Source organism: Acomys minous (genome assembly GCF_964271855.1).
Source record: "Acomys minous genome assembly, chromosome: 19".
Classification (NCBI taxonomy): domain Eukaryota; kingdom Metazoa; phylum Chordata; class Mammalia; order Rodentia; family Muridae; genus Acomys; species Acomys minous.
In genome coordinates, this window is record NC_140499.1 from 65,750,115 (window position 1) to 65,776,601 (window position 26,487).

Sequence of the window (26,487 nt, forward strand, 5' to 3'; positions counted from 1 at the left end):
CTAATATTTTTACACCTACTCACTGACCATTTAATCTCTATAATTGCCAAATGAGGCATACACATGCGTCAAGCATCTTCAAGTTGGATGTAATGGCACATACTTATAACCTCAGCACTTGGGAGGTAGAGGCAGAAGGATCAGGAATTCAGGTGTAGCCTCCACTAAATATTAAGTTCCAGGCAAGCTCAGGCTATTTGAGTTCCTGCTAATTAAAAAAAAAAATTATTATCATAATGACGTGAAAGCCCGGGGACTGTAGGGGGGGGAATTGCATATAGAGCAGGCATTGACTGTTTATCTTTATCTCTCACCCTTGAGGTAGGGTTTGCTAAATAATCCAAACAGTCTTCAACTTTTTTTGTTTTCTTTTGTTTTGCTTTTTGAGACAGGGTTTCTCTGTGCAGCCTTGGCTGTCCTGGAACTCAGAGATCCACCTGCCTCTGCTTCCCGAGTGCTGGGATTACAGGCATGTGCCACCATGCCCGGCCATTTCAGCGTTGCTATTTTGAGCTAGGTCTGCGCTGTGTAGAAGCTGCCCAGCACGTTGCAGAACATTTGACAGGATCTCTGGCCTCTGCCCAGTACACGCAGATAGCACAGAAGTCACAACAATCCAAACCTGTCCACCTGGCCCCACACTTGATAAGCTACCCCAGCTGGGCACTACTAGGTCACACGCGGGAGCCAGCAAGGTGCAAAGCAATTGCGGCTTCTTGTCAGAGAAATTTGCTAGGCATAGTGTAGCGAACTGGAAAAGGCTCAGAAGATAAGACACAGCAAGAGGCCTTTACCAAACATTGTAACTTTAGGGGAAAAAACTGGGGTGGGGGAGGGGCAAGGCCGCCTACTGCCACTGTCCTTACATGCACGACTGGGGTGGGGGAGGGGCAAGGGCGCCTACTGCCATTGTCCTTACATACACGTCCCCTCCTCCTACCAGAACAGGTCAGGCTTCCACTCAGCCATGGACAACTTTGTTCTGTCATTCAGGCATTTTCATCTCATACGCCTCATTTTCTTCTTGTTTTTTGTTTTTTTTCCCCTTTTCTTAATATAGCCCAGGCTGGTCTACAACTTACTATGCAGACCAGGCTATCCTTGGATCGGAAATCCACCTGCCTCTGCCTTCCAGGTGCTGGGATCAAAGGCGTGCGCCACGACACCCAGCACCCACCTGGCCCCTCACGACCATGACTGTAGGTTACAGTGAGGGCCCAGAAACATCAAAAAGCACCATGAGAGGGCTAGACTTTTTCAATTTTTTATAAAAAATAATTTTTGGAAATTTTTACTTCTATTGTTTGTATTTGGGTATTTTGCTTGCATGTATGTCTGTGTACCACATGTGTGCACTGCCCAAAGAGACGAGAGAGGGTTTTATCTCTTGGAACAGGAGTTACACACCACTGTGAGCCACCATAGGACGGCTCTTATTGAACCAGGGGCTTCCGGAGGAGCATCAGGTGTTCTTAACCACTGAGCCACTGTCCAGCATCACCTTCTTCTCCTTCTTCTTCTTCTTTTATAACATTTTGTTTTTTAAGATGGAGTCTTGCTTCCAACTCAGAAGCATCCTGCCTCTGCCTCCCTAATGCTGAAAGCCTGTATGTGCCCACCACAGCTGGCAACACGGAACTCTCTTCCAAAGCAGGAAGGGAATTCTACTCCGGAGGCCCCAGTCATAGACGCAGTGTCTCCCTTGACTTCCCTGAGACTAGAGAGGCCCCCTGTCTCCTAGAGGCTGCGAACCAAAGGGACAGGAAAACCCTAGGGATAACTGACTCGCCGGAGCAGGAAGGGGGTTGTAAACATGAAGGGTAGAGGAGAAGAGAAAGGCTGAGCGAGGAGTTCCAGAAACCCTCCCCAACCCCTGTAACAGTGCAGCTCAGCCATGGCCAGTCAGAGCCCAGCACAGAGGGAAGACGACACCAAAGCCACCTCACAGCACAGAGGGGAGAAAAGTGGCTCCAATGTAAGGCGAGAAGCAAACTCTGGTGCGCAGCCAAGGCCAGCAGAGGTGCTGTGCCACTGCGGAGCCTCGGCCTGGGTGACCAAAGGTGCGCGGCTCACCTTCCTGCCCCTTCCCAGTCAGCGCCACCCCGCTACCCACGTCTGCCGGGACTGTGCTCGCGCGCGCGCGCACACACGCACGAGTGCACGTGCACACACTGCCCTCTTTGCACTATTCGTCTCTGGAAAGCAGCAGGACGTCACAGGGACAATCACAGACCAGGGTGGAATCCAAGGCGGCTTCTTGTTTCAAGACAGGGTTTCTCTGTGTAGCCTTGGCTGCCCTGCACTCACTTTGTAGACCAGGCTGGCCTGGAACTAAAGGCGTGTGCCACCACACCTAGTCCAACGCTGCTTCTTACTCGATATGGGGACCTGGGCTCCTATATAAAACGAGGGCACGGCTGGCAGAATGGCTCAGTGGCCAAGGCTGCCAATACTGACAACCGAGCTCAGTCCCTGGAACGCAGTCGGATGCCCTGCAAGCTGTTTTCTGACCTTTACCACATGCCTGCATGCTGCTGCATACTCCCCACCCCGCAAATATATAAATAAGTGTGAAGTTTTATTTTATGAGGGAGAGAGATGGCTCATGTATTGTTCCTGAAGAGGACCTATGTTTGGCTCTCAGCCCCTGCATTGGATGGTTCCAGATGGCCAGGGGCTCTATGCCCTCTACTGCCTGCTGGGAGCACCTCTAGTCACATGTATATTCCCCCGCACACACATACATTACAACTTTTTTTTTTTTTTGAGACAGGGTTTCTCTGTGTAGCCCTGGCTGTCCTGGAACTCACTCTGTAGACCAGGCTGGCCTCAAACTCACAGAGACCCGCCTGCCTTTAACTCAGAGTGCTGGGACTGAAGGCGTGCGCCACCACACCCAGCTCATTTTTTCTTCATGGGGATAAGTTGGGCACATTGGTGCGCATCTTTAACCTCAGGACTCTGGGGGCTAAGGCAAAAGTACTGTTGCAACACTGAGGCCAATTTGGTCTAAATAAGTTCCAAGCCAGCCTGGACCAAAGATGAGACCCTGGCCCAAAAAAGCAAGAGGAAGAGCTGTGTGTGGTGGCGCACGCCTGTAACCCCAGCACTCAGGAGGCAGAGGCAGACGGATCTCTGTGAGTTCGAGGCCAGCCTGGTCTACAGAGTGAGTCCAGGACAGTCAAGGCTACACAGAGAAACCTTGTCTTGAAAAACCAACCAGTAAACCAACAAACACCCCCGCCCCCAAAACAAAACAAAACAAAACAGAGGGCAGGTTCTCTTTACTCTGTATGATTGTGCTCCAGAAAGTAGAGACTCCTGGGTGCAAGGCCACCCCCAATTTAGATGGCCCATCTCTCCACTGGCTAAACACTCAGGCCAAACAGTGTCTGTTTTCTAAGCAGCCGAAGAGTTGGGGAGCAGGAATATAGCTAAACTTAGCAGCATGGGAAACCTGAGCTGTCAGAATTGAGAGCCACAGGAAGAACATTTTTCTTTTTTTTTTTTTTTTTTTTTTTTTGGTTTTTCGAGACAGGGTCTCTCTGTGTTAGCCTTGGCTGTCCTGGACTCACTTTGTAGACCAGGCTGGCCTCGAACTCACAGCAATCCGCCTGCCTCTGCCTCCCGAGTGCTGGGATTAAAGGCGTGCGCCACCACGCCCGGCAGGAAGAACATTTTTTTAAAAAGACAGCATCTATCTAAGTTGACCCATCTGGCCTTGAACTCAGAGATCTGCCTTTCTCCGCCTGGGATCAAAGGCATGTGCCACCAACCCTACCTGCTTTCACCGCATGCCTGGCTGACCTAGGGTCCACCCTGCAGGCCAAGCTGGTCTGGAACTGGTAACTCTGCTTTCACCTCCCAAGTGCTGAGATCATAGCACATGCCACCACGCCCAGTTTAGTTTTGGTTTTGTTTTCGTTTTGTTTCTATGTAGGCCTGGCTGTCCTATAATTCAATATGTAAGCTGGCCTTTAATTCACAGAGACCCTCCAGGTGGTACTAATGCTGTGAGAACCACACCCAGCCAAAAACCTTTCTGAAAGAAAGGGACAGAGTGTGGCTTGTGGGGTAAAGGTGGATGCTGCCCAGCCTGGCGGTTTGAGTTCCATCACTGGGACCATCAGAACAGAGCACTAATTCTTGAAAACCATTCTCTGGGGGCTGGAGACATGGCTCAGTGGTTAAGAGCACTGACTGCTCTTCCAAGGACCTGGGTTCAAATCCCAGCACCCATGTGGCAGTTCACAACTGTCTGTAACTTCAGGGTGTCTGACACCCTCACACAGATATACATGAAGGCAAAACACAAATGTAAGTAAAATAATTTTAAGAAAAAAAAAAGGAAAAAACAAAACCATTCTTGACTTCTATGTATGCAATGTGGCATACTTGTGTGCACACACAATAAATTAGTGTAATATAAACAAACACTTAAAGGGGGGGCCTGGAGATATGCTCAGTGGCAAAGAACACTTCTTGTAGCTGGGCGTAGGGGTGCACACCTTTGATCCCAGCACTTGGGAGGCAGAGGCAGGAGGATCTGTAAGTTGGAGGCCAGCTTGGTCTACAGAGAGAATTCCGGAACAGCCAGGGCTAAACAAAAACAAAACAACAAAAACTGTCTCATAAAGCCAACAAAACAAAACAAAAACCAGCACTTGCTCTTGCAGAGGACCTCAGTTTGGTTCCCAATAGCTACATAGCGGCTCACAATCATCCAAAACATGTATTTCAGGGATCTGACACCTTTTTTTTTCTTTTCTTTCTCTTTTTTTTTTTTTTGAGACAGAGTTTCTCTGTGTTCTGGACTCACTTTGTAGAGTAGGCTGGCCTCAAACTCAGTGGTCCACCTGCGTCTGCCTCCCAAGTGCTGGGATTATAGGTGTGCGCCACCTCGCCCAGCCCTGACACACTCTAACCTCTGAGGGTATCGTCCATGCATGAGATGTACATACATACATACATACATACATACATACATGCAAGAAAAAAAACTCATACACAAAAAATAAACCTAAAAAAGTTTTTAAAGAGAAGAGGAAGAGGAGGAAGAAGAAGACCCATTAGCTGAAAGTCCACACCCTGAAGTGTCTTTGTATTGTTTTATGGCCTGGATCCCAGGCAGGAAGAGGGTTTGGGGCTAAGAAACCACTTCCCCTTTGAAGATGACCATGGTAGACAGCTACTGTACATGATGCTAACAAAGGGGAGGGCAGGCCTGACATACCCCACCCCCGCCCAAGAGAAGTGGAGGACGGAGGATGACCAAGCAGCCACGTGACTGCCATGTCATGCCTGAGAAGTGCACCTTTGTTCCCAGCACAGCCTGAAATGTGGCCTGGACCCCCAAGACTAAAGTGGAAGATGAGTCACTAGGAACAGGAGCCCATAAATAATAATAATAATAATAATAATAATAATAATAATAATAATAATAATACAGGGCGTGGTGGCCTTTAAACTCAGAGGCAGAGGCAGGCAGATTGATGTGAGTTCGAGGACAGTCTGGTCTACAAATCAAGCCTAGAACAGCCAAGGCTACACAGAGAAACCCTGTCCTGGGGGGGGGGATGGAGATCGCCTCCCCTTTCCCTTCCTTTGTTTTTGTTTTTGTTGTTGTTTGTGTTTTGTTTTGTTTTCTTTTTTGGGGGGGGGGGTTTGAGACAGAGTCTCTCTGTGTAGCCTTGGCTGTCCTGGACTCACTTTGTACCCCAGGCTGGCCTTGAACTCACAGCGATCCGTCTGCCTCTGCCTCCCGAGGGCTGGGATTAAAGGCGTACGCCACCACGCCCGGCTTTGTTTTGTTTTCAAGACAAGGTCTCACCATGTACCTCTGGCTGTCCTGGAACTCACAAGAGCCCCGCTTGCCTCTGCCTCCACCAGGCCCTTTGTCTTTTGTTTGTACATAGCTGGCCTGGAATCTGCTCTGTAGTCTGCGCTGACCTCTAACTTGGGCTCTTTCCATCTCTACTTCAGCTGCCAAGTTCAGGTGTGCAGATTTCTTTTCGGTGGAACGTGCTATTGTCATGCAGCAGAAACTACAGAAAAGTTCTCCAGAGTCACATGCTAAAAATATGGTATTACGGAACTGGCTGCTATCAGCTGTCTCTGTCCTGTGCAAAAGCCAAGCATTCACAACGCCCACAGAGTCACTTACTGCTGTGACTGTCTGGATCTGGTCTCTTTTTCCACTGGCAGAAGTGGGGGTTATCTGGCTAGGACATCCGTCATCCCCTTGATCACAGGGATGGATTCTGCCGAGCCAATGTCCAACTCCCTCCTTCGCTGGCCACCTACATCCCTCCTGAAGAGGATAAGCCTGGCCATCAGAAGGCTGCTCTGTGGTCAGGGTGCACAGGGAGCCACACTCCTCTCCTGGAGACTCCAAACAAGTTCTTGTTTGTTTGAGACAGGGCCTCTGTATGTAGCCCTTGACATCCTGGCATTTGTTTTGTTTTGCTTGGCTTTTCAAAACAGAGTTTCTTTGTGTAGCTCTAGCTGTCCTGGACTCACTCTGTAGACCAGGCTGGCCTCGAACTCATAGCGATACACCTGCCTCTGCCTCCCAAGTGCTGGGATTCAAGGCTCTCATCCTGGCATTTGCTATGTAGACCAGTTAGACTCTCTTAATATAGGAATATTAACGGAAGGCTGGAGAGATCCCTCAGCAGTTCCCAGCACCCACAAGGGGTGGGTCACCACATCTTCTAATGCCAGCTCCAGGGTACTTATTAAAGCTCTCTTACGAGACAGGCGTGGTGGCGCACGCCTTTAATCCCAGCACTCGGGAGGCAGAGGCAGGTGGATCTCTGTGAGTTTGAGGCCAGCCTGGTCTACAAAGCAAGACCAGGACAGCCAGGGCTACACAGAGAAACCCTGTCTCCCAAACCCAGAAAAAAAAAAAAAGAAAAAAGAAAGACAAAACAAAACAAACAAACAGGCTGGGCGTGGTGGTGCACGCCTTTAATCCCAGCACTCGGGAGGCAGAGGTAGGTGGATCGCTGTGAGTTCGAGGCCAGCCTGGTCTACAGAGTGAGTCCAGGACAGGTAAGGCTACGAAAAGAAACCCTTTCTCAAAAAACACAAACAAAACAAACAAACAACTCTCTTCTGGAGATGGATGTTGTGGTGCACAGACTTTAATCCTAGCACTTGGGAGGGGAGGCAGAGGCAGGAGGACATCTGTGAATTTGAGGCCAGCTTGGTCTACGAAGAGAGTTCCAGGACAGCCAGAGCTATTATACAGAGAAACTCTGTCTTGAAAAAAACTAAGAAACCAAAAACTCTCTTCTGAACTCCGAGGATGCATGTGGCAGATACTCACAGATAAACACACACACACACACACACACACACACACACACACACACACACACACGCACTCACAGATATCCATGCATACGCACACATTTCTTTTGGAAAAGGGAACATTAGCAGATTCTGGGGAACTGGATGGAAAGAAAAACGGCCTCTATCTTTTCCACTTCACATCTGTTTTGTGCGTCAGTGTTTTCCTTATGTAATAGTTCCACAACTAAAGAGCGAGAATTACTGTCGTCCCCCAGCGAGCACTGGTAGTGTCTTATCAGCTAACATTCTTAGAGTCACATGCTCAGCTGCCTTCAGGAGGGGAGAACACAGGGACACAAAGCAGCTAGACTTCGCTCCTTGGAGGAGGCACGTGGAGAAAGGCTGGGATAGTGTAAAACTGCAAAAGTGTCACAGTAGACGTGACTCTGCCAACACTCATACTATTGTTACCTGGGGGGACGGGTGTGGCTGGTATATGCTAGACAGAAGGCTTTCCGGCTCAGTTTTCAGGCCTAAGGGCTTTTTCACTGAATAGTGGGAAAAAGAGAAGAACAGTTACTCACACGATGCTGAAAACCTCCCGACAGGTTAGCACTTAGAATGATGCCATAACACCCTGAGCTGTGGCGGGAGACACGGCAGCTAAATGTGCTTCCTGCTCTTTCAGAGAACAGAAGCTTTGTTCTAGGGGATTCTACACCCTCTTCTGGCCTCCTAGGATACATGCACACGCTCGCACATGCACACGCAGCACGAACATATGCTCACACACACACAAATGAACATTAAGGGACTGCAAAGATGGCTCATCAGTTAACAGCTCTTACTGTTCTTGAGAAGGACCAAGTTCTGTTTCTAGCACCCACACTGGAGTGCTCACAGCTCCTGTGATTTCAGCTCCAGGGGGATATTGGATCTCTAATGTCTGAAGGAATGGAAATACCTTAAAAATTAATTCCCCACAAAACCTTCAAAACTAAGTCTTAAAAAAAAAGAAGAAGAAGAAGAAGAAGAAACAAGACAAAACAAAACTCTTGGGGCTGGGGAGAGTTAAGAGAACTGGCTGATCTTCCAGAGGTCCTGAGTTCAAGTCCCAATGCCCACATGGCGCCTCACAACCACCCACATTGGGTTCTGATGCCCTCTGTACTTAGGAAATTGAGGCAAACGACCAAAAGTCCTAGACTAGCCTAAGCTGCAGAGCAAGATTTTATCTCAAGAAACAAGGGGCAGCACTGAAGAGGAAGAAATGAGAATAAATTCTAACAACATGCTCGTCGGTGTGCATGGGGAGCCAGAGGCAGGAGGATCACTGTGAGTTCGAGGCCAGCCTGGTCTACAGAGTGAGTCCAGGACAGCCAAGGCTACACAGAAAAACCCTGTCTCGAAGAACAAAACACTCCCTGAGTGTTGGGATTCATTACAGGCATGAGCCATCGTGCTTGGCAGTGTTTTTTGGGGTCCTTTTTGAGGTGTTTTTTTCCCCCAGCCTAGAGCTGGCCAGAACTGGTGAACCTTCAGCCTCCTGCTGGAACTAGAGGCAAGTGGCTACCACACCCAGCTGAGTTATTTTAAAGGAAGATTGCCATCTGTCTAGGTTTCTTGGGGGCAGAGCGGCTCGCAGTAGGGGGCCAGGTGACTTGGAGCCTCTTAGGGGACCAGCGACCTCGCTGCAGGGCTGTCAGCACAGCTGGGTGAGTCCAGCTGGCTCGGAAGCACCAAAAATAAGCTACAAAGAATTCGGGGGCCATGCTTACGGTTTAGAGTCCAAACACACTTCGCTGTTTATCCCTTACCAAGGAGGGGATATTTTTACGTATTTGTGAGTGACTGTGAGACCAAAGTGTGTGTGTGTGTGTGTGTGTGTGTGTGTGTGTGTGTGTGTGTGTGTGTGTGAGTGCTCGAGCGCCAAAGGAGAACACTGGAAGCAAAGGAATGTAAGTTGTGGGTCAACATATATGCCTGATGCATTATCCTGTATGTTGGTTTAATAAACAGATTTAAAGTAAAACACAATGGCCGGCTCTATCTAGGAGGAAAAAATAAATAAAAATAAAAAATAAAACGGCAAACCGCCATTCAGAGGCAATAAAGCGGTGCGCCCAGGTGCCCTCCACCTCCCGGGGCGAGGTGCACCTGGAGGCCGGTGGACTGAAGCCGGGTTTGCCGGAGGGAAACGGAGAGGGGCGGGGAGAAAGGGGCAGACACACCGCCGGGCGAGGGACCCGACTCACATCTCCGCGTCCCCCGCCCACGGCGAAGGGTTTGGTCCCCTCCGTGCTCCCCGCCACACCTTCGTCCTTCCCGGACCCCACGCTGCATTCCTGCCGGTCACGGACCGGGACCCGTTACCTGCACGGCGGCCCGACAGTCCAGCAGGTAGGTCTCCATGGCGAAGCCCGAGGCGTGCTGCTGCCCTCGGCGAGGAGAGGCGAACCCGGCCGACCGTACCCCGCCCCAGACTCAGGGTCTAAAGCGGAGAGTCAGGGGGCGGGACTCGAACCCCCTACACAAGGGTTCGGCCTCCGAACCCCCCAGGAGGAAGTGCGTAATACGGCACTCCGGGAGTCCGGCGTTACCCCGCCCCCGGCGGCGGAGGCTAAGTTCTGAGCCCAGAGACTCATGGGAGGTCAAGGAGGAGCATGTCGCGGTACCTCCTGGGAAATGTAGTCCAGCAGCTTGTGAGCGGGTTTTTTTTTTTTCTCCCCCTAGTGAACAGTTTTCTGAGTGCTATGACATACAAATTATGTATGTGTCACAATTACTCGCCTTTATGGCACCTGAACTTGCTCTTCCAGATAGGACTAAGTATAGTATCTTTCCATACATTACAACGAACATTTGAAATTAATGTAAATTAACTTCTCAATTTTTTTTCTTTTTTTCATTTAACACAAGGTCTGGCTATGTAGCCCGAGCGAGTGTGGAACTTGTAATCTTTTTCCTCGGCTTCCTGAATGTTGGATTCACAGAAGCTGGCTTGGTTGGGACTTTAAATTACAACATGGCTCTATAGCTTACTAAAACAGCTTCTTGCCATGTTAGGTGTTTTCTTTCTTTCTTTTTAATTCTTCCCTTTACCAAACTGACCTATTTGATCAGTGGTGTGTTTGTTCGTGCCAACTCTTGCTGTTTCATAGTTCTAAGGCCTCTTTTCTCCCACAGCCTGAGCAAATATCTCCTCGTGCCGTTCTTGGACTGTTGCAACCATGACTCCGCTTCCTGGGTCTCTGTTGCAACTGCTCTCTCAGCTTTCCGAGCTGCTTGAAGTCTCATCCTGTGGCAGCCGCGTCAGTAGAGTGTAGAGGAGCCTTCAGAATGTAAGGTTAGGTTCCAACATCCCTTAACTGCCACTTGGCGTGTCCCAGAACACACTGCTGGGGGCGGGGGGAGGGGACTGTCCCTTCATCATAACATGTTTCCTCATATTTTAATCTATCCCCAGATTTTCTTGCTTCTCAGGACGATGAGAGGAGGCAAGAGTGTCTTCCTCACCCTCGACGTGTATTACCAGGTACACACAGATCAGTTCCCTAGCCTTAAAAAATAAAACAAAAAAACAAAACAAAACAAAACAAAACAAAAAACCCCCACAACTATACAGGGGGGAAGGGAGGACTTGGAAAGCAGTCCTCTGGGGGCTCCAGCAAAACGGGAGTGGGGATTTTTTTTCCTTCCTTTTCTTTCATTATCAAACGAGTAAATACACAAACACAATGCTCTTTGGAAACCCTGCTTCTGTGGCCGCAGAGCAGAGGGCGGCCGCGGGCATCCAGCGAGGTCTGAGCAGCTGTCCCGCCCTGCTCCTCCCGGCAACGCCACGGCCGCTTGCTTTTCCCGGCTCTCACCAGAGAGGCACACGCGCCCCGTGCCTCTCCGCGGCAGGCGGAGGGGAAGAGAAAGGGTCTGTTGTTTCTCCTCTCCTCCTTTCCGCCTCTCACCCGGCTTGCTGACCGGCTCAGACAGCCCCGGGTGGAAACCCTCCGCCGCCGAGCAGGCTCCTCCTCCTTCTCCTCCTCCTCCAGGGACCTGGCCCTTAGCTAATTTGTCTTTGTCCCGACCGAGGGGAAAAAGAAGAAAAAGAAAAACCACAAACTTCCTTTGGAAGGCAGTTTGTAGGCTGGGCCTGGAGCGCACGCCGCCGCCGGAGACGCTGGGAGACCGGAGGGACCGTCGGCGCTCGCCCCTCGCCTGCCCTGCGCCCTCGCCGGTGCTGCGCCCCTCGCCGGCCCTGCGCCCCCTCACCAGCGCTCGCCCTCGCGGGCCCTGCGCCCTCGCCGGTGCTGCGCCCCTCGCCGGCCCTGCGCCCTCGCCGGTGCTGCGCCCCCTCACCAGCGCTCGCCCTCGCCGGCCCTGCGCCCTCGCCGGTGCTGCGCCCTCCACCCTCCTCCTCCTCCGGCGCCCACCCACGGTGCGGGGCGTGAGTCCCGGAGTGGCCAGGACCCAGGCAGGACGCCGCCGCGCCAGTACACCCGCGCCCAGCACCGGGGCTGACAGCTGGGAGGCAGCTGGCGCAGGCGGCGCCCCTCCACGATGTCCCCTCCTCCCGCGCCGAACCGCCGGAACTGAGTCCTCTCCCTCCCGGTGCCGGGACCGCCTCCACCTCTCCAAGGTAAAAAACTTTGTTTTCCAACTATCTTCTTCCAGCTCTCCTCTCCTCTCTCTTGGGGGAAGGGGGTGGGGTGGGGAGGAGTTGACACACCTGGCGTCCCAGGCACAGGGAGCCTTGAAAGCGTTGCGATCCCGTCGTTTCCCATTGTCAACAAACCCTCTCCCTCTCCGTGAGAGCCAGAAATGCAGTGCTCGCCCTTATTCTAGAGGAGTCTCGAAGAAGCACTGCTGGCAGGAAGATTTGCACTTGAGAAGACTGAGTAAGAAGCAGTAAAGGACTTGAGGAGAGAAGGGTCCTGAGGGTGGGCGATGTCTTCTTCAGGCTACATATTTAATGCGCTTCTTCCACTGCTAAAAAGTATCTGCTGCTGACTAGGAAGGCACCCGGAGTGTTCTGACTCCCTCACCTGTGCCCGTAAGTAATTCCAAGTAGAGGGGAAGTGTAGGTTTTGGACTCAAGAAAGAACAGGAGGGGCAAGGCTGAGGCCAGGTTTGTTGGAGCACTCTCCCTCATACCCCTCCCCTCAGGCCTTGCTGCTCTGTGAGCCTTGCAAGGTGCAGCCCTCTTGCACCTCACGCCCTGCCCACTCCCTCCAGTGGCTTCTTGTAGCTCCTTTCTTTGGCTGGCTAGTTTTTCCCAACCCCCACTTAATTATTGATCATTTTCTAGCCTTGGGCAGGAAATGAGCAATGCTTGTCTTTAGGCTTTTTCAATTTTCCCAGGCGTGGCTTCTGTTTCAAGGTCCGCCCTAAGTACCATAGGAGGGCAAGAGATGTGGAGAGGGGAAGGGGGGGAGAGTGGAGGGCCTGCAAGTAATTTTTGCTATTCTGATTCTTTTTTAAAATATATTTTATTAATTTATTCATATTACATCCCAATTGTTATCCCATCCCTTGCATCCTCCCATTCCTCCCTCCCTCCCATTTTCCCCTTACTCCCCTCCCCTATGACTGTGACTGAGGGGGACCTCCTCCTCCTGTATATGCTCATAGGGTAGCTACTCTGATTCTAAACAAACAAAATATAGCTGGGTGTGGTGGTACACACCTTTAATCCCGGCACTTGGGAGACAGAGACAAGAGGATCACTGTGAGTTAAAGGCCCACTTGATCTACAGAGTGATTCCAGGGAGGCTACACAGAGAAACCCTGTCTTGAAAAACAGAAACAAAAAACAAAATATAAATTACCTGGGCTGGAGAAATGGCTCAGTGGTTAAGAGCACCGCCTGCTCTTCCAGAGGTCCTGAGTTCAATTCCCTGCAACCACATGGTGGCTCACAACCACCTATAATGTTATTTGATACCCTCTTCTACAGATAAAGCATATCATATACAATAAATAAATGTTTAAAAAAAAAAAAGCCGGGCGTGGTGGCGCACGCCTTTAATCCCAGCATTCGGGAGGCAGAGGCAGGCGGATCGCTGTGAGTTCGAGGCCAGCCTGGTCTACAAAGTGAGTCCAGGACAGCCAAGGCTACACAGAGAAACCCTGTCTCGAAAAACCAAAATATATTACCTGCAGCTAAACCGGGCGTGGTGGCGCATGCCTGTAACTAATCCTGGCACTCAGGGAGGCAGAGGCAGAGGCAGGTGGATCTCTGGTTTACAAAGTGAGTCCAGGACAGACAGGGCTCTGTCTTGAAGGGGGAAAGAGTTGAGGTTAGGCATGTCGTAAAAAAAAAATCCCGTCACTGAGGCAGGATTACCAAAAGCTTGAGGCAAGCTTGGACAACCAGAGATCCACCTGTCTTGGCCTCCTAGTGCTGGAATGAAAGGTGTGCCCAATGACACAGTTCAAAGGTTTTTTAAAAGAAAGAAAAGACAAGATTCCTAATTGAGCCAGGCGGTGGTGGCACACGCCTTTAATCCCAGCACTCGGGAGGCAGAGGCAGGCGGATCGCTGTGAGTTCGAGGCCAGCCTGGTCTACAGAGCGAGTCCAGGACAGCCAAGGCTACACAGAGAGACCTTGTCTCAAAAGACCAAAAAAAAAAAAAAAAAAAAGATTCCTAATTGATTTAAGCACACGCCCTCTGGCCAGGCTGTATCCTTAGGACTTTGGAGACTGAAGGGAGCCATTCCTGAGGCAGGTGTAGGCTTTTGTTACCAGCTGCAGTCCTGTCTCTATCTCACCGGGATCCACAGCAAGTTAAACCGGTCCAGTGTTCACATCCAAAAGGAGCTATGCAGGAGCCGTAAAGAGTGTGTGTGCCAGCGGAGGAGAGGCTTGGGCTTGCACATGCCAGGCAAGGGCCCGCCGCTGAGCGATGCCACCAGCTCTTTTTTGTTTTCTTTTTTTTTTTTTTGTTTTTTTGAGACAAGGTTTCTCTGTGTAGCCTTGCCTGTCCTGGACTCACTCTGTAGACCAGGCTGGCCTCGAACTCACAGCGATCCGCCTGCCTCTGCCTCCCGAGTGCTGGGATTAAAGGCGTGCGCCACCACCGCCTGGCTACCACCAGCTCTTTTTAATTTTATGCGTGTTGGAGTGAAGTTGTCAGATCCCCTGAGAACTGGAGTTCCAGGCAGTTGTGAGCTGCCGGGTGGGTGCTGGGACTTGAACCTGCGTCCTCTGGAAGAGCAGCCCGTGCCCTTAACCACTGACTCTTCAGCCGCCCTCCCCCCCCCTTTTTTAAATGTTATTTTGAGATAGGGTCTCATAAAAATCCTCCTGCCTAAGCCCCTTTAGTAACTGAAACTAAAGGTCTTTGCCACTATTCACACTATGCCTAGGGGAGGGATATATATTATATAACGTGTGTGTGTGTGTGTGTGTGTGTGTGTGTGTGTGTGTGTGTGAGAGAGAGAGAGAGAGAGAGAGAGAGAGAGAGAGAGAGAGAGAGAGAGAGAGACTGTGTGCCTCTCTGTACACATACCGCATGTCCTTGGTGCCCATGGGAGCATCTCTGGAACTGGCGGTCCAGACCCTTGTAATCCCCTCTGTGGGTGCCGGGATTTGAGCCTTGGTCTTCCGGAAGAGTAGTATGTGCCTTTAACCATGGAGCCGTCTCTGCGGCCCTTGGGCATCGTAATGTAAATCAATAATCATCGGTTTCCTATTCCTTATGAACATTGAGCAAGAGAACACGCCGATAGGGAGTGAAGAGTTGCTGTGTCGGCTCCAGCTGGCGAGGGCTGCCTGTGGGAGGGCTTGCGGCCAGGGCTTCTTGTGCCCCCCTAACTAAGGTAATTACTGATCGTAGCATCAGAGCCGGGGCAGCCTTAACAAGCTGAGCTGGGCCTCTTGTCTTCAATAAGCCAAGTCAAAGAGCTGAATTAATATTAAAAAGTAGCGCCTGTTGGTGATGGCACACGCCGTTACTCCCCGAGGCAGGGGGATCCATCTCTGTGAGTTCCAGGCCAGTCTGGCCGACACAGCGAGTCCAGGACAGCCAGGGCTACAGAGAGAAACCCCATCTTGGAAAACAAAACAACAAAAGTAGTGGCCGGTGAGATCGTGGAGTTGATGAAGGCTCTTGCTGCCTGTTGACCTGAGTTTGATCCCCAGGTTCAAGTTTCCTTCTGGCCTCCAACTGTGTACACACACAGACACTAAATAACTGTAATAAAATGATAAAAGGGGGAGGGGCAGAGAGTGAGTCAATGTGGCCGCATTAAGACTAGCAACAAAAGGAAAAAAAAAAAAGACTATCAACAGAGATTTGGTGATGCAGACACACACCCCCCCCCCAGTCCATCTTCAGAGTCCTAAATTTAGGGCACAGCCCAGCCCCGCTGGCAGGTCAAGGTGTGGCCCTGCCCACTTCTGACCCATCGTTGTTTGGGCCTCGTCCTGCAGGGTTGTCAGACAAGTTGTTAGAACTCAGGGAAATCTTTTCCTGGATCCAAGTTCCTCTCTGGCTGGCTTCAAGGGGCCAGTGTTTTTCCTCCTCCGGAGTTTGAGGTTCCTGTGGGAAATTTCAATCGCTCGGGATCCGTTGGCCATGAAAGGAAGGACATGATGTGTCTCTTGAGGACACTGGTTCCCAACCTGCACCCCTCGACCCCTTTGGGGCGGGGGTGTTGAACGACCTTTTCACAGGGGTCACCTAAGACAATAGCAAAACACAGATTTCTGTTCCTCACGGTAGGAGGATCACGGTTGTGACGTAGCAATGAAAATTTTTTTCTGGGTGGCAGCATTAGGAAGGCTGAAAGCCACCGCTTTAGACGGCTCCCAATCCTTCCAGGGACGCCCAGGTTACAAAGTTGCTTATCACTGACTCAGATCTCATGGCCGGAAGTCCCTCCCTAGCCTGCTGCTACAATTGGCTTGGGGTTGCGTAAGGTTAGACACATCGTCTGAGAACGGCTCAGGCCTCTAATTCCAGCACAGCGGTGGCTTGAGGTTGGAGCGTTGCCTAGGATGCTAGGTCACGGCCTGACATGGTGGCATGCACTTCTAATTCCGGGCTTCAGGAGACAAGCAGGTGGATCTGAGTTTGGGGCTAGCCTGGTCTGCGGAGGATAGTCAAGGCTACCTAGTAAGACTTTATCTTGAAAATAAGTAAATAAATAACTATAGAGTCCTTTGAGGAACAGATTTCTTCTTTTTCTTTTTTTAAAAAATGTATTATGTATACTGTGTTCTGTCTGCATGTACACGCACAGGCCAGAAGAGGGCACCAGATCTCATTATAGTTGGCTGTGAGCCACCATGTGGTTGCTGGAGTTGAACTCAGGACCTCTGGAAGAGCAGACAGTGCCCTTAACCTCTGAGCCATCTCTCTAGCCCCAGATTTCTTCTTCTTTATGAGCTTGGCACAAAATTTAGGATCGTGGTGTTACCTTTGTTTTTTTTTCTTCGTCTTTCATCTATCAAACCCCGTGATGACCGCTCTCTGGTCTCTGGGTGAACCAAGGGCATCAGCGGCCTCTGTGCTCAGAATGTTCTGGGAAGGGACAAGGTTCAGTGGTGCATGTGGTGTTTGCAACTGACAGGATGCCTTTAACAGGGCAGCCTGAACATTGCCGTGCTAGTAGCATAAAAGATTGTTTGGTTTTGTTTATTTTTTTTTTTTTTTTTTTTTTTTTTTTTTTTAAGATTTATTTATTAATGTATACAGCGTTCTGCCTGTATGTGCCTGCACACCAGAAGAGGGCACCAGATCTCATTATAGATGGTTGTGAGCCACCATGTGGATACTGGGAATTGAACTCAGGACCTTTGGAAGAGCAGCCAGTGCTCTTAACCTCTGAGCCATCTCTCCAGCCCCTTGGTTTTGTTTATTGATTGGTTGGTTGGTTTGAGAACTTAAGGGCCAAACTAGGGTTTCACAGGTGCTTGGGAGTACTACACCTCAGGATGGTCCTAACACGCCTCTCTGGCTCTCTTCCTTCTGTTGTGGCATTGCTCTTAACCGTCCCTTTCTGTATTTTCTTTTCTTTCTTTTTTTTGGGGGGGAGGTTTCAATACAGGGTTTCTCTGTGTATCCCTAGCTGTCCTGGACTCACTTTGTAGACCAGGCAAGCCTCGAACTCACAGGGATCCTCCTACCTCTGCCTCCTGAGTGCTGGGATTAAAGGCGTGCACCACCACGCCCGGCTTTTCCCTTTTTTTTTTTTTTTTTTGGTTTTTCAAGACAGGGTTTCTCTGTGTAGCCTTGGCCATCCTGGACTCACTTTGTAGACCAGGCTGGCCTCGAACTCACAGTGATCCACCTGCCTCTGCCTCCCTAGTGCTGGGATTAAAGGTGTGCGCCACCACGCCTGGCTTTTTCCCTCATTCTTAATCACTTTCTGTTTCAGGGAAGAGAGTTCCACCCAGTGACTTCCATCCCTTCCAAACCTGGAATAGCAAGTCCCGTTAGTCCTGTCTGGTCACAGCCAGCTAGAGTTGGGACGAGCTGAATCCTGCTTATACCGGCAGAGAGAAGCTGAATCTGGGACCAGAGGGTGGCCTTCCGTTCACTTCCAGACTTTTCTTGTTCCCTCTGCTTTGTAACTCGATGACCTTATTGGCCGAGTCTTTCTTCTGCACGATAGACTCACCCTAGGCAAAGGCCCTGAGGTCAAGAACGAGCTTCGCCCACTCAGCTGACTCTATCCCACTATGGAACAACCTCTGGCCGAGCACTCAGCTCCTAGTAAGGCCAGTAGTGCGCAGACCGTTGACTCTGGATCACTGGAGGCCCTGTCCGCGGCACAGCAGCACCCCCAGGACTCGGACAGTGCAGAGCCTGAGGGAGAAGCTGGAGAGCAGGAGCCAGGGGACCAAGCTGTGCCACCAGCCCAGGACGGCGAAAATCTTGAGTGTCCTCCTCCTGAAGCCGGCTCAAGTCCTCCTGGGCCGGCCTGTGGGGCGGCATCTGAGGTGGAGAGAATAGAGGCGTGTCCCAAGCCACAGGAGCGTCCCCAGTCCCCCAGGGCCCAACGGCCAGAACTAGATTTCTACTGTGTCAAGTGGATCCCTTGGAAGGGAGAACGGACCCCCATCATCACCCAGAGCAGCAATGGCCCCTGTCCCCTCCTGGCCATCATGAACACCCTCTTTCTTCAATGGAAGGTGAGTGCAGAGAGCGCGCATGGCCAGTAGGGGGGCAGGACGCTGAGCAGTTTAGTTGCCCACAGGCCTGCCTTTTAGATATGCTTGCTGTATCCACACAGCACCCCTCGCTATAGAAAGCCTGCTGCAGTCTCACACACACAGACACCTCACCACGTGCGGAACGGTTAGTTGGGCAGACAGCGATTTGGGGAAAGCCTCTCCAGTAAGAATGCTTTGGGAGCTTTTTTTTTCCCAAACTCAACCCAAGTCCAACATGACGTTCTATGGCAAGCCCGGGGGGTGGCACTGTCAGAGGTCCCAGAGGATCCTTGAGAGCACTGGCTGACAGCTGGGCAAGTGTGAAGTGGGCATGGCCACTGCTGGAAACTTGAGGGCCCATGAGCAGTCACACAGGCCAGTCTCTAAGTTCCCTTGTGGGTGTGTATAAACACAGAGCCTTGAGATGCCGGCCCCAGGAGTGTGGCGGTGTGATCCTAGGGCCCCGGGAGTGTGGCGGTGTGATCCTAGGGCCCCGGGAGTGTGGCGGTGTGATCCTAGGGCCCCGGGAGTGTGGCGGTGTGGTCCTAGGGCCCCGGGAGTGTGGCGGTGTGGTCCTAGGGCCCCGGGAGTGTGGCGGTGTGGTCCTAGGGCCCCGGGAGTGTGGCGGTGTGGTCCTAGGGCCCCGGGAGTGTGGCGGTGTGATCCTAGGGCCCCGGGAGTGTGGCGGTGTGGTCCTAGGACCCCGGGAGTGTGGCGGTGTGATCCTAGGACCCCGGGAGTGTGGCGGTGTGATCCTAGGGCCCCGGGAGTGTGGCGGTGTGGTCCTAGGGCCCCGGGAGTGTGGCGGTGTGATCCTAGGGCCCCGGGAGTGTGGCGGTGTGGTCCTAGGGCCCCGGGAGTGTGGCGGTGTGGTCCTAGGGCCCCGGGAGTGTGGCGGTGTGGTCCTAGGGCCCCGGGAGTGTGGCGGTGTGGTCCTAGGGCCCCGGGAGTGTGGCGGTGTGATCCTAGGGCCACTTCCAAATCTCCAGTTGTTTTATTGCTTCAGTATTATTTATTCGATTGGTTGGTTTTGGTCTTTTTGAGACAGAGTTTCTCTACGTAATAGCCCTGACTGTTCTGAGTTCACTTTGTAGACCACGCTGGCCTGCCCCTGCCTCTGCTGGGATTAAAGGTGTGCGCCACCACACCTGGCAGTGGGCATTAGTTTTGTGCTGTTGCAGCTCACAGTTTAGAGCTGATTCACTGAGAGGTGACTGCTGCCTTGGAGCTGGTTTGTTAATACATCAGGGCCTGCCTTCCGGCTGGCTCCTTATCATGCAAGCCTTAGGTTATTGTTTGTTTGTTTGTTTGTTTGTTTGTTTGTTTTTCGAGACAGGGTTTCTCTGTGTAGCCTTGGCTGTCCTGGACTCGCTTTGTAGACCAGACTGGCCTCAAACTCACGGCAATCCACATGCGCCGCCACCACCACCCGGCTCTGAGGATTTGAGACTGGTGGCCTCACTCCTCCTTCTACTGCTGCCTGATACTGGAATTACATGATTAACCACCATGCCAAGATTGCAACACACACACCACACCACACACATGCACACACCACACACACACACACACACACCATGCACACCACACACATGCACACACCACACCACATACACACCACACACACACACACATACACACACACACACACACACACACACACACACCATGCACACCACACACATGCACACACCACACCACATACACACACACACACCACACACACCACACACACACACACACACCACACACATACACACACACACCACACACACACACACACCATGCACACCACACACATGCACACACCACACCACATACACACACACACACACACACACACACACACACTCTGTCCTCCTCCTTCACTGCTAGTAGTGAAAGCTCACCTAGGACCACCGTTCTCCCTTCAGGTGAAGCTGCCCCCTCAGAAGGAGATGATCACATCAGATGAGCTCATGACCCTTCTCGGTGAGTGACTTACTGCAGGGGACCCTCGCTGGCACTCTGATGTGGCATTGGAGGGTGAGAAGGAAGCCATGTCTTTTGTGTAAAGCTGGAGAGTAAAAAGCAAAGATGAAGGGGTCAGTATATTTGGCTTACCGCACCAGTTCTGCCTGTACTCACTACCCCAGATCCCCGGTGCTGGGGAGCAAACAGTGGGCGAGCGCTGTCCCACGGAACTGCAGACCTGGCCTCTGTCTGTAGGCCTTGCCATTACAACTGGGTGGGTCTTTTTAGCTCTATAAGCCTGGTTTTTTGTCTGAGAAATTAAAATCCTGAATTAGAGTTTGAAACCCTATGGTCCTGTGACATCACCCGAGTTCTCCAGAAGAGGCAGAAGCCAAGCCTTGGGGACAACGGGCACGGGTAGGGTAGGCTGATGAGTTTCCTGTCTTACAGGAAACTGCCTCCTGTCCATCAAGCCCCATGAGAAGTCTGAGGACCTTCAACTTAATTTTCAGCAGGTGAGGCGAGAGGGCAGTGGACACAGGGCCTGCAGGCCTATTGAGAAGCCTTTGTGGGTAACTCCTGAACCTCTCAGTGGGAGATGTATCTCCCTGTCTTAGGGGAAAAATTGTTCACTTTTTTGTATAAGATAAAGAGGGACTAAGGCAGCCCAGCATAATGAGGTAGAGAGGCAAGTAGATCTCTGCGGAGTTCAAGGCCACCCTAGTCTACAGAGTGAGTTTCAGGACAGCCAGGCTGTATAGTGAGACCTTGGCTTGGGGGTGGGGGGAAGAGGGATTGAGGTAAGAGAAGAGTGAAACAGATGGCTTGAAGTAAGGCCAAAGGTTCCTGGGTGCTGGGAGTGGGAGGTCGGGGTGGCTGGACCAGCCGTCTTGTCTTCTCTCCTGTCAGAATGTGGACGATGCAATGACCGTCCTCCCTAAACTGGCCACTGGTCTGGATGTCAATGTGCGCTTCACGGGCGTCTCGGACTTTGAGTACACGCCCGAATGCAGCGTCTTTGACTTGCTGGGCATACCTCTCTACCATGGCTGGCTTGTTGACCCACAGGTGAGGACAGGGGCCCCAGTGAGTCTGGGCCAAGCTGGCATGAAGGGCTGGGTTGGGTTGGTTGGGGGAAGGGTAGGATTTGGAGGCTGACTGACGGGCGGAGGCAGAGCTCCTTCCATTTTAATACTGTTGGGTGGAGTCGCATCCCAGTACAAGGAACCCACACACAAATAAGATCAGGTCTTTGGACATCAAAAGTTCAGGAATCTTTGATCACAGAATCGCAGTCCAGTGGGTTTGGTTGGTTTCCTTCCTTTAAAAACAAAACAGTTTATTTTTGCCCCACCCCATTGCACTCCCCAGAGCCCTGAGGCCGTGAGCGCTGTTGGGAAACTGAGTTACAACCAACTGGTAGAGAAGATCATCACCTGTAAACACTCAAGTGACCCCAACCTGGTGACGGAAGGTAACGGTGACACCGCACGTCCTTGTATCTCTCACTCGGAGGGCAGGGTATTGTTGTTTTGTGCAATGCAGAGAGAGAGGAAGTTTTGTTTTGTTTTGTTTTCTTCTTCTTCTTCTTCTTCTTCTTCTTCTTCTTCTTCTTCTTCCTCCTCCTCCTCCTCCTCCTCCTCCTCCTCCTCCTCCTCCTCCTCCTCCTCCTTCTTCTTCATAATACAGGGTCTCATGTAGTTCAGGCTGGCCTTGACATCACTACACAGCCTAGGCTAGCCTCATTCTCCTGACCTCTCCTGTCACAGCCTCCCGAGAGCTCAGCTTACACTCCCACTCCTAACTGTGTTGGTTGAATGAGTAAATCCAGCCAGGCTTTAAGGAAGGGTGCAGCCGGAACTGTTAGCTCGGGCCTGCTTTGTAGCTAAGGGTGACTTTGAACCTCTGGTCCTCCTGCCTCCAGCCCCCAAAGTACCAGGATGAGGCATGCATTAACCAAGCCTGGCTCCAGGTTCTGTGTGGATTATGTGTGTGTGCTGCTGGGACTCAGATCTGGGGTCCTGTGCATGCTGAGCACACAGCTTAACACTGAACTACCCCAGTGTAAAAAAGAGGTTCCCCAAAGTGGGACCCAGGAGAGCACTTTGGGGCTTTTTTGGACAAACTTCCTTATCTTGGACTTTGTTTTGTTTGCTTTGGGCTATGCTCTGGCTCATGTGGCCTTAGTGTTTGTTCTGAGGGTCTCTTTAGCCCTGGCTAGCCTGGAACGGCTATGTGAAGCACAAATCAACCTGCCTCCACCTCCCCAGGCCTGGGCCACCAGGCCTAGGATTGAGCCTAGGGTCTCTGTATGCTCCAGCCCTGCGGGCTCAGGGTCTCTGTATGCCCGAGCCATGTGGGCTCAGGGTCTCTGTATGCCTGAGCCGTGTGAGTTCAGGGTCTCTGTATGCCCGAGCCGTGGGCTCAGGGTCTCTGTGTGCCCGAGCCGTGTGGGCTCAGGGTCTCTGTATGCCCGAGCCGTGGGCTCAGGGTCTCTGTATGTCTGAGCCGTGGGCTCAGGGTCTCTGTGTGCCCGAGCCGTGTGGGCTCAGGGTCTCTGTATGCCCGAGCCATGGGCTCAGGGTCTCTGTATGCCCAAGCCATGGGCTCAGGGTCTCTGTGTGCCCGAGCCATGGGCTCAGGGTCTCTGTATGCCCGAGCCGTGTGAGTTCAGGGTCTCTGTATGCCCGAGCCGTGTGGGCTCAGGGTCTCTGTATGCCCGAGCCATGGGCTCAGGGTCTCTGTGTGCCCGAGCCATGGGCTCAGGGTCTCTGTATGCCCAAGCCATGGGCTCAGGGTCTCTGTATGCCCGAGCCGTGTGGGCTCAGGGTCTCTGTATGCCCAAGCCGTGTGGGCTCAGGGTCTCTGTATGCCTGAGCCGTGTGGGCTCAGGGTCTCTGTATGCCACACGGCTCAGGGACTCTGTATGCCCGAGCCATGGGCTCAGGGTCTCTGTATGCCCGAGCCATGGGCTCAGGGTCTCTGTGTGCCCGAGCCATGGGCTCAGGGTCTCTGTATGCCCGAGCCGTGGGCTCAGGGTCTCTGTATGCCCGAGCCGTGGGCTCAGGGTCTCTGTGTGCCCGAGCCATGGGCTCAGGGTCTCTGTATGCCCGAGCCGTGGGCTCAGGGTCTCTGTGTGCCCGAGCCGTGGGCTCCAGCCCCTTTGGTTGTGTTCTTCCTCTCTCACGGCGTTGGATTTTCTCCCATTCTCTGCCTCCTGGCAGGCTTGATCGCCGAGCAGTTCCTGGAGACCACTGCAGCGCAGCTGACCTACCATGGCCTGTGTGAGCTCACAGCGACGGCTAAGGAAGATGAACTTAGTGTCTTTTTTCGAAACAACCACTTTAGCACCATGACTAAGCACAAGGTGATGGGGCTTTGGGAGGGAGCAGGAGCAGTGTCATTTCCCTATGGCTCCTCCTGTAGGTTCAGTGTGTCAGGCAAGATAAAGTGGGCCGAGCCACGGTGACAAATAACCACTAAGGTCCCTGTGGCTTACCACAGCAAGTGTTTGTTTCTAACTTATGGTGCATGACCAGTGCAAACCAGTCACATCCTGTCCTGTCTCATGCCATCTTCACCCTGGGACTCAGGTTGACAAAAAAAGGTTTTATAGATGCAGGAACATAGGCAAGAGAAGATAGTGGCCCATCCTTCTCACTGCCTCTGCCTGGAAACGGGATAAGCCTGCTAGCACCGGACAGGGAGTAGAGTCCTCCCCCGGAAAGGCACAGTGGGAGCTGAAGCTCTTTAGGAACAGAGTGGAAGAGGAAGAGATCTCTGCTTCTGAGGTGTGCACGCGCACGCACACACACACTCACACATACACACACTCACACACACACCACACACACACTCACACACGCACACACACTCACACTCACTCCACCCACCCCCATCCAGGGCTCATCAGGCAGCCCTAGCTGGCCTGGAAGTCCGAGTGCTGGGATTAAAGGTGAGCACTGCCACACCTGGCCTTGCCTTGAACTGAGGCTAGGATTATAGTCATGCGTCAACACCCCATTTTTCTGGTTCTCAAAGGGTTTTTGTCTGTGGACATCCACAGACACAGAGAAGCGGAGGAAAGAGGTCGGGAAGCTGAGTTTGGTGTGACACTCTAGGGTTCCGTAGCCACAGCTCACCCACCTGTGCCCACCCACCTGTCCTGCTCCCGGGGCCACACACTTATGAAATAGTGGGTGCTCGGAGTGCTAAACTCCAGTTAGCACATGGACAGATTCAAAAAGTCTCTAAACTGCACCTTGGCTGTAAGCTGCCTCTGTGTCATCTGTCCCACCTGTGTGTGTATTTGTTTGTTTTGATTTCTTCAGCTTGTGGAGGGCTGTGTAAGGAGGCAGGGCACATCAGGGATTAAATCGAAGGAACTTGTCCTTGTCAGGCAATTGCCTTGACACTGAGCTAAATCCCAGCCCTGGCTGTCTTTCTCTTTTGCAGAGTCACTTGTACCTCCTGGTCACTGACCAGGGCTTTCTACAGGAGGAGCAGGTGGTGTGGGAGAGCCTGCATAACGTAGATGGCGACAGCTGCTTCTGCGACTCTGACTTCCACCTAAGTCACTCCCTAGGCAAAAGCCAAGGGGCAGAAGGTGGCAGTGGCTCTCCAGAGAAGCAGCTGCAGGTGGACCAGGTGTGTGAGGCCTTACAAGTGCTGCAGAATGCATTAGCTGTGGCCTATAAGTGGACTTCATGCACTTTATTGGCTGGACAACACCCACACCTCTTCGTGTTACCCTTAAGCCATGTCCTGGCTTGGCGTATATTTCCTGGCACCACAGATAATATGCTTAACTGTGTTTATTTGTTTTTTGTTTTGTTGGTTGGTTCTCTTTGTTTTTTTGATGGAAAGGTGGGGCTGGAGAATTTGAAGGAGACATGGTTTCAGAGTTTAGCCTGAATCTCTCTCCTTCTGGCCTGTGTCCATCGTGTGACTTGTTCTCTCTCTCTAGGACTATCTTATTGCCTTGTCGCTGCAGCAGCAGCAGCAGTCGCCGCAAGGCATGCTGGGCCTTAGTGACCTGGAACTGGCTCAGCAACTTCAACACGAAGAGTACCAACAACAGCAAGCAGTTCAAGCTGTGCAAACAAGGGCCCCTTCCCCCCAGGTGAGCCCCCCGCCATGGTTCCCCCCAGGTGAGCCTGCGCCCCCCCCTTGATAGACAAGGGAGCTGACCTTGCTTGAAGCGTATGCTTTCTGTACAGGCCTCTGAAGTTTTCCCTCTTAACCTTCTGCGGTCTGTCTGTTGACCCCGACCCCCATGTCTGTGACCTCTGCCAAGAGTACTGGATAACTAATTGCTAAACCTCACACAGGGGAGAGGCACCGCATCTGGACGCCCAGCTGGAGAGAGGCGGCAAAGGTCGAAGCCGGAGTCAGACTGCGTTCTGCTCTAAGGCTGCCCCGTGCAGCCTGCATCTGCCAGCTTCTTCAGAGGCTGTGACTAATTTGCTGGCAGGACCCCCTACCTCAAGCCCTGAGGCAAACAGGGTAACCTATGTGCACTGTTGGGGATCCGAGCAGACAGCAGGTGCCAAGGTCAGACTTGGTCCCACTCTTGCCCTTCTGTGTTGCTGGCTTCTCTTCCTCTCAGCAAGGGCCTCGTGGCTATGGGGGGCTGCGGGGGGGACAAAGGTCTCTGGTTCCCAACAACTTTTCCTGGTATAGCCACCTGAATATACAGCCGCAGGCTGCTTGGCGAGGTGCCCCTCTGTGAGGCTCCCTGCCTGCCTGGCGGCTCACGGGTTACCACAGGCCTGTCTTTTGTGTGTTTCGGGGTTTGACTTGAGTTTCCATCAGTTATTTTTAATGCCTTCCTAGGAGTTTAGAAATAAAACTTCTTTCCTGAGATAATGTTGTTTTCCTACCCTGGAGCGGTGGGGTTACATATTTGACCCTGTTGAGGAATGTGAACGGGAGGCAGCAGGGAGGTGACAGGTTGCCTGTCATTTCTCACAGAGCCAGCAGGGGGAACCCAAAGGTGCCTCTTCTCGGGGTTTTGGTAGGTGCCCTGTGGCAAGTCTTATTTCCAAATCCCTGCACCACGCGATGGGTTAGGGGTGTGAGGG

At 52.1% G+C, this 26,487-nt stretch overlaps 2 protein-coding genes across 4 annotated transcripts in view; one reads left to right on the top strand and one right to left on the bottom strand.

Moving 5' to 3' along the window:
* The window catches only part of PRUNE1 (prune exopolyphosphatase 1), a 31,792-nt gene extending 21,321 nt beyond the window's left edge, over nt 1–10,471 (bottom strand). For 2 of the 3 annotated variants that reach the window (XM_084769291.1, XM_084769289.1), the window contains exon 1: nt 9,670–10,471. In XM_084769291.1, the coding sequence (XP_084625417.1) occupies nt 9,670–9,708 (39 nt within the window). In that variant the 5' untranslated portion in view covers nt 9,709–10,471. Of the gene's footprint in view, nt 1–7,767; nt 7,845–9,669 lie in introns of all 3 variants that reach the window. The other variant, XM_084769290.1, reaches the window with a different exon arrangement.
* A 1,320-nt stretch (nt 10,472–11,791) lies between these two features.
* On the top strand, nt 11,792–26,272 carry MINDY1 (MINDY lysine 48 deubiquitinase 1). Its single transcript, XM_084769288.1, has 10 exons — nt 11,792–11,929; nt 17,674–18,430; nt 20,365–20,422; nt 20,855–20,919; nt 21,314–21,472; nt 21,776–21,878; nt 23,629–23,771; nt 24,860–25,051; nt 25,371–25,526; nt 25,735–26,272. Exons 2-10 carry the CDS (start codon nt 17,978–17,980, stop codon nt 25,813–25,815), a joined length of 1,410 nt encoding a protein of 469 aa, XP_084625414.1. The 5' UTR covers nt 11,792–11,929; nt 17,674–17,977; the 3' UTR covers nt 25,816–26,272.
* Nucleotides 26,273–26,487: the final 215 nt, after the last annotated feature.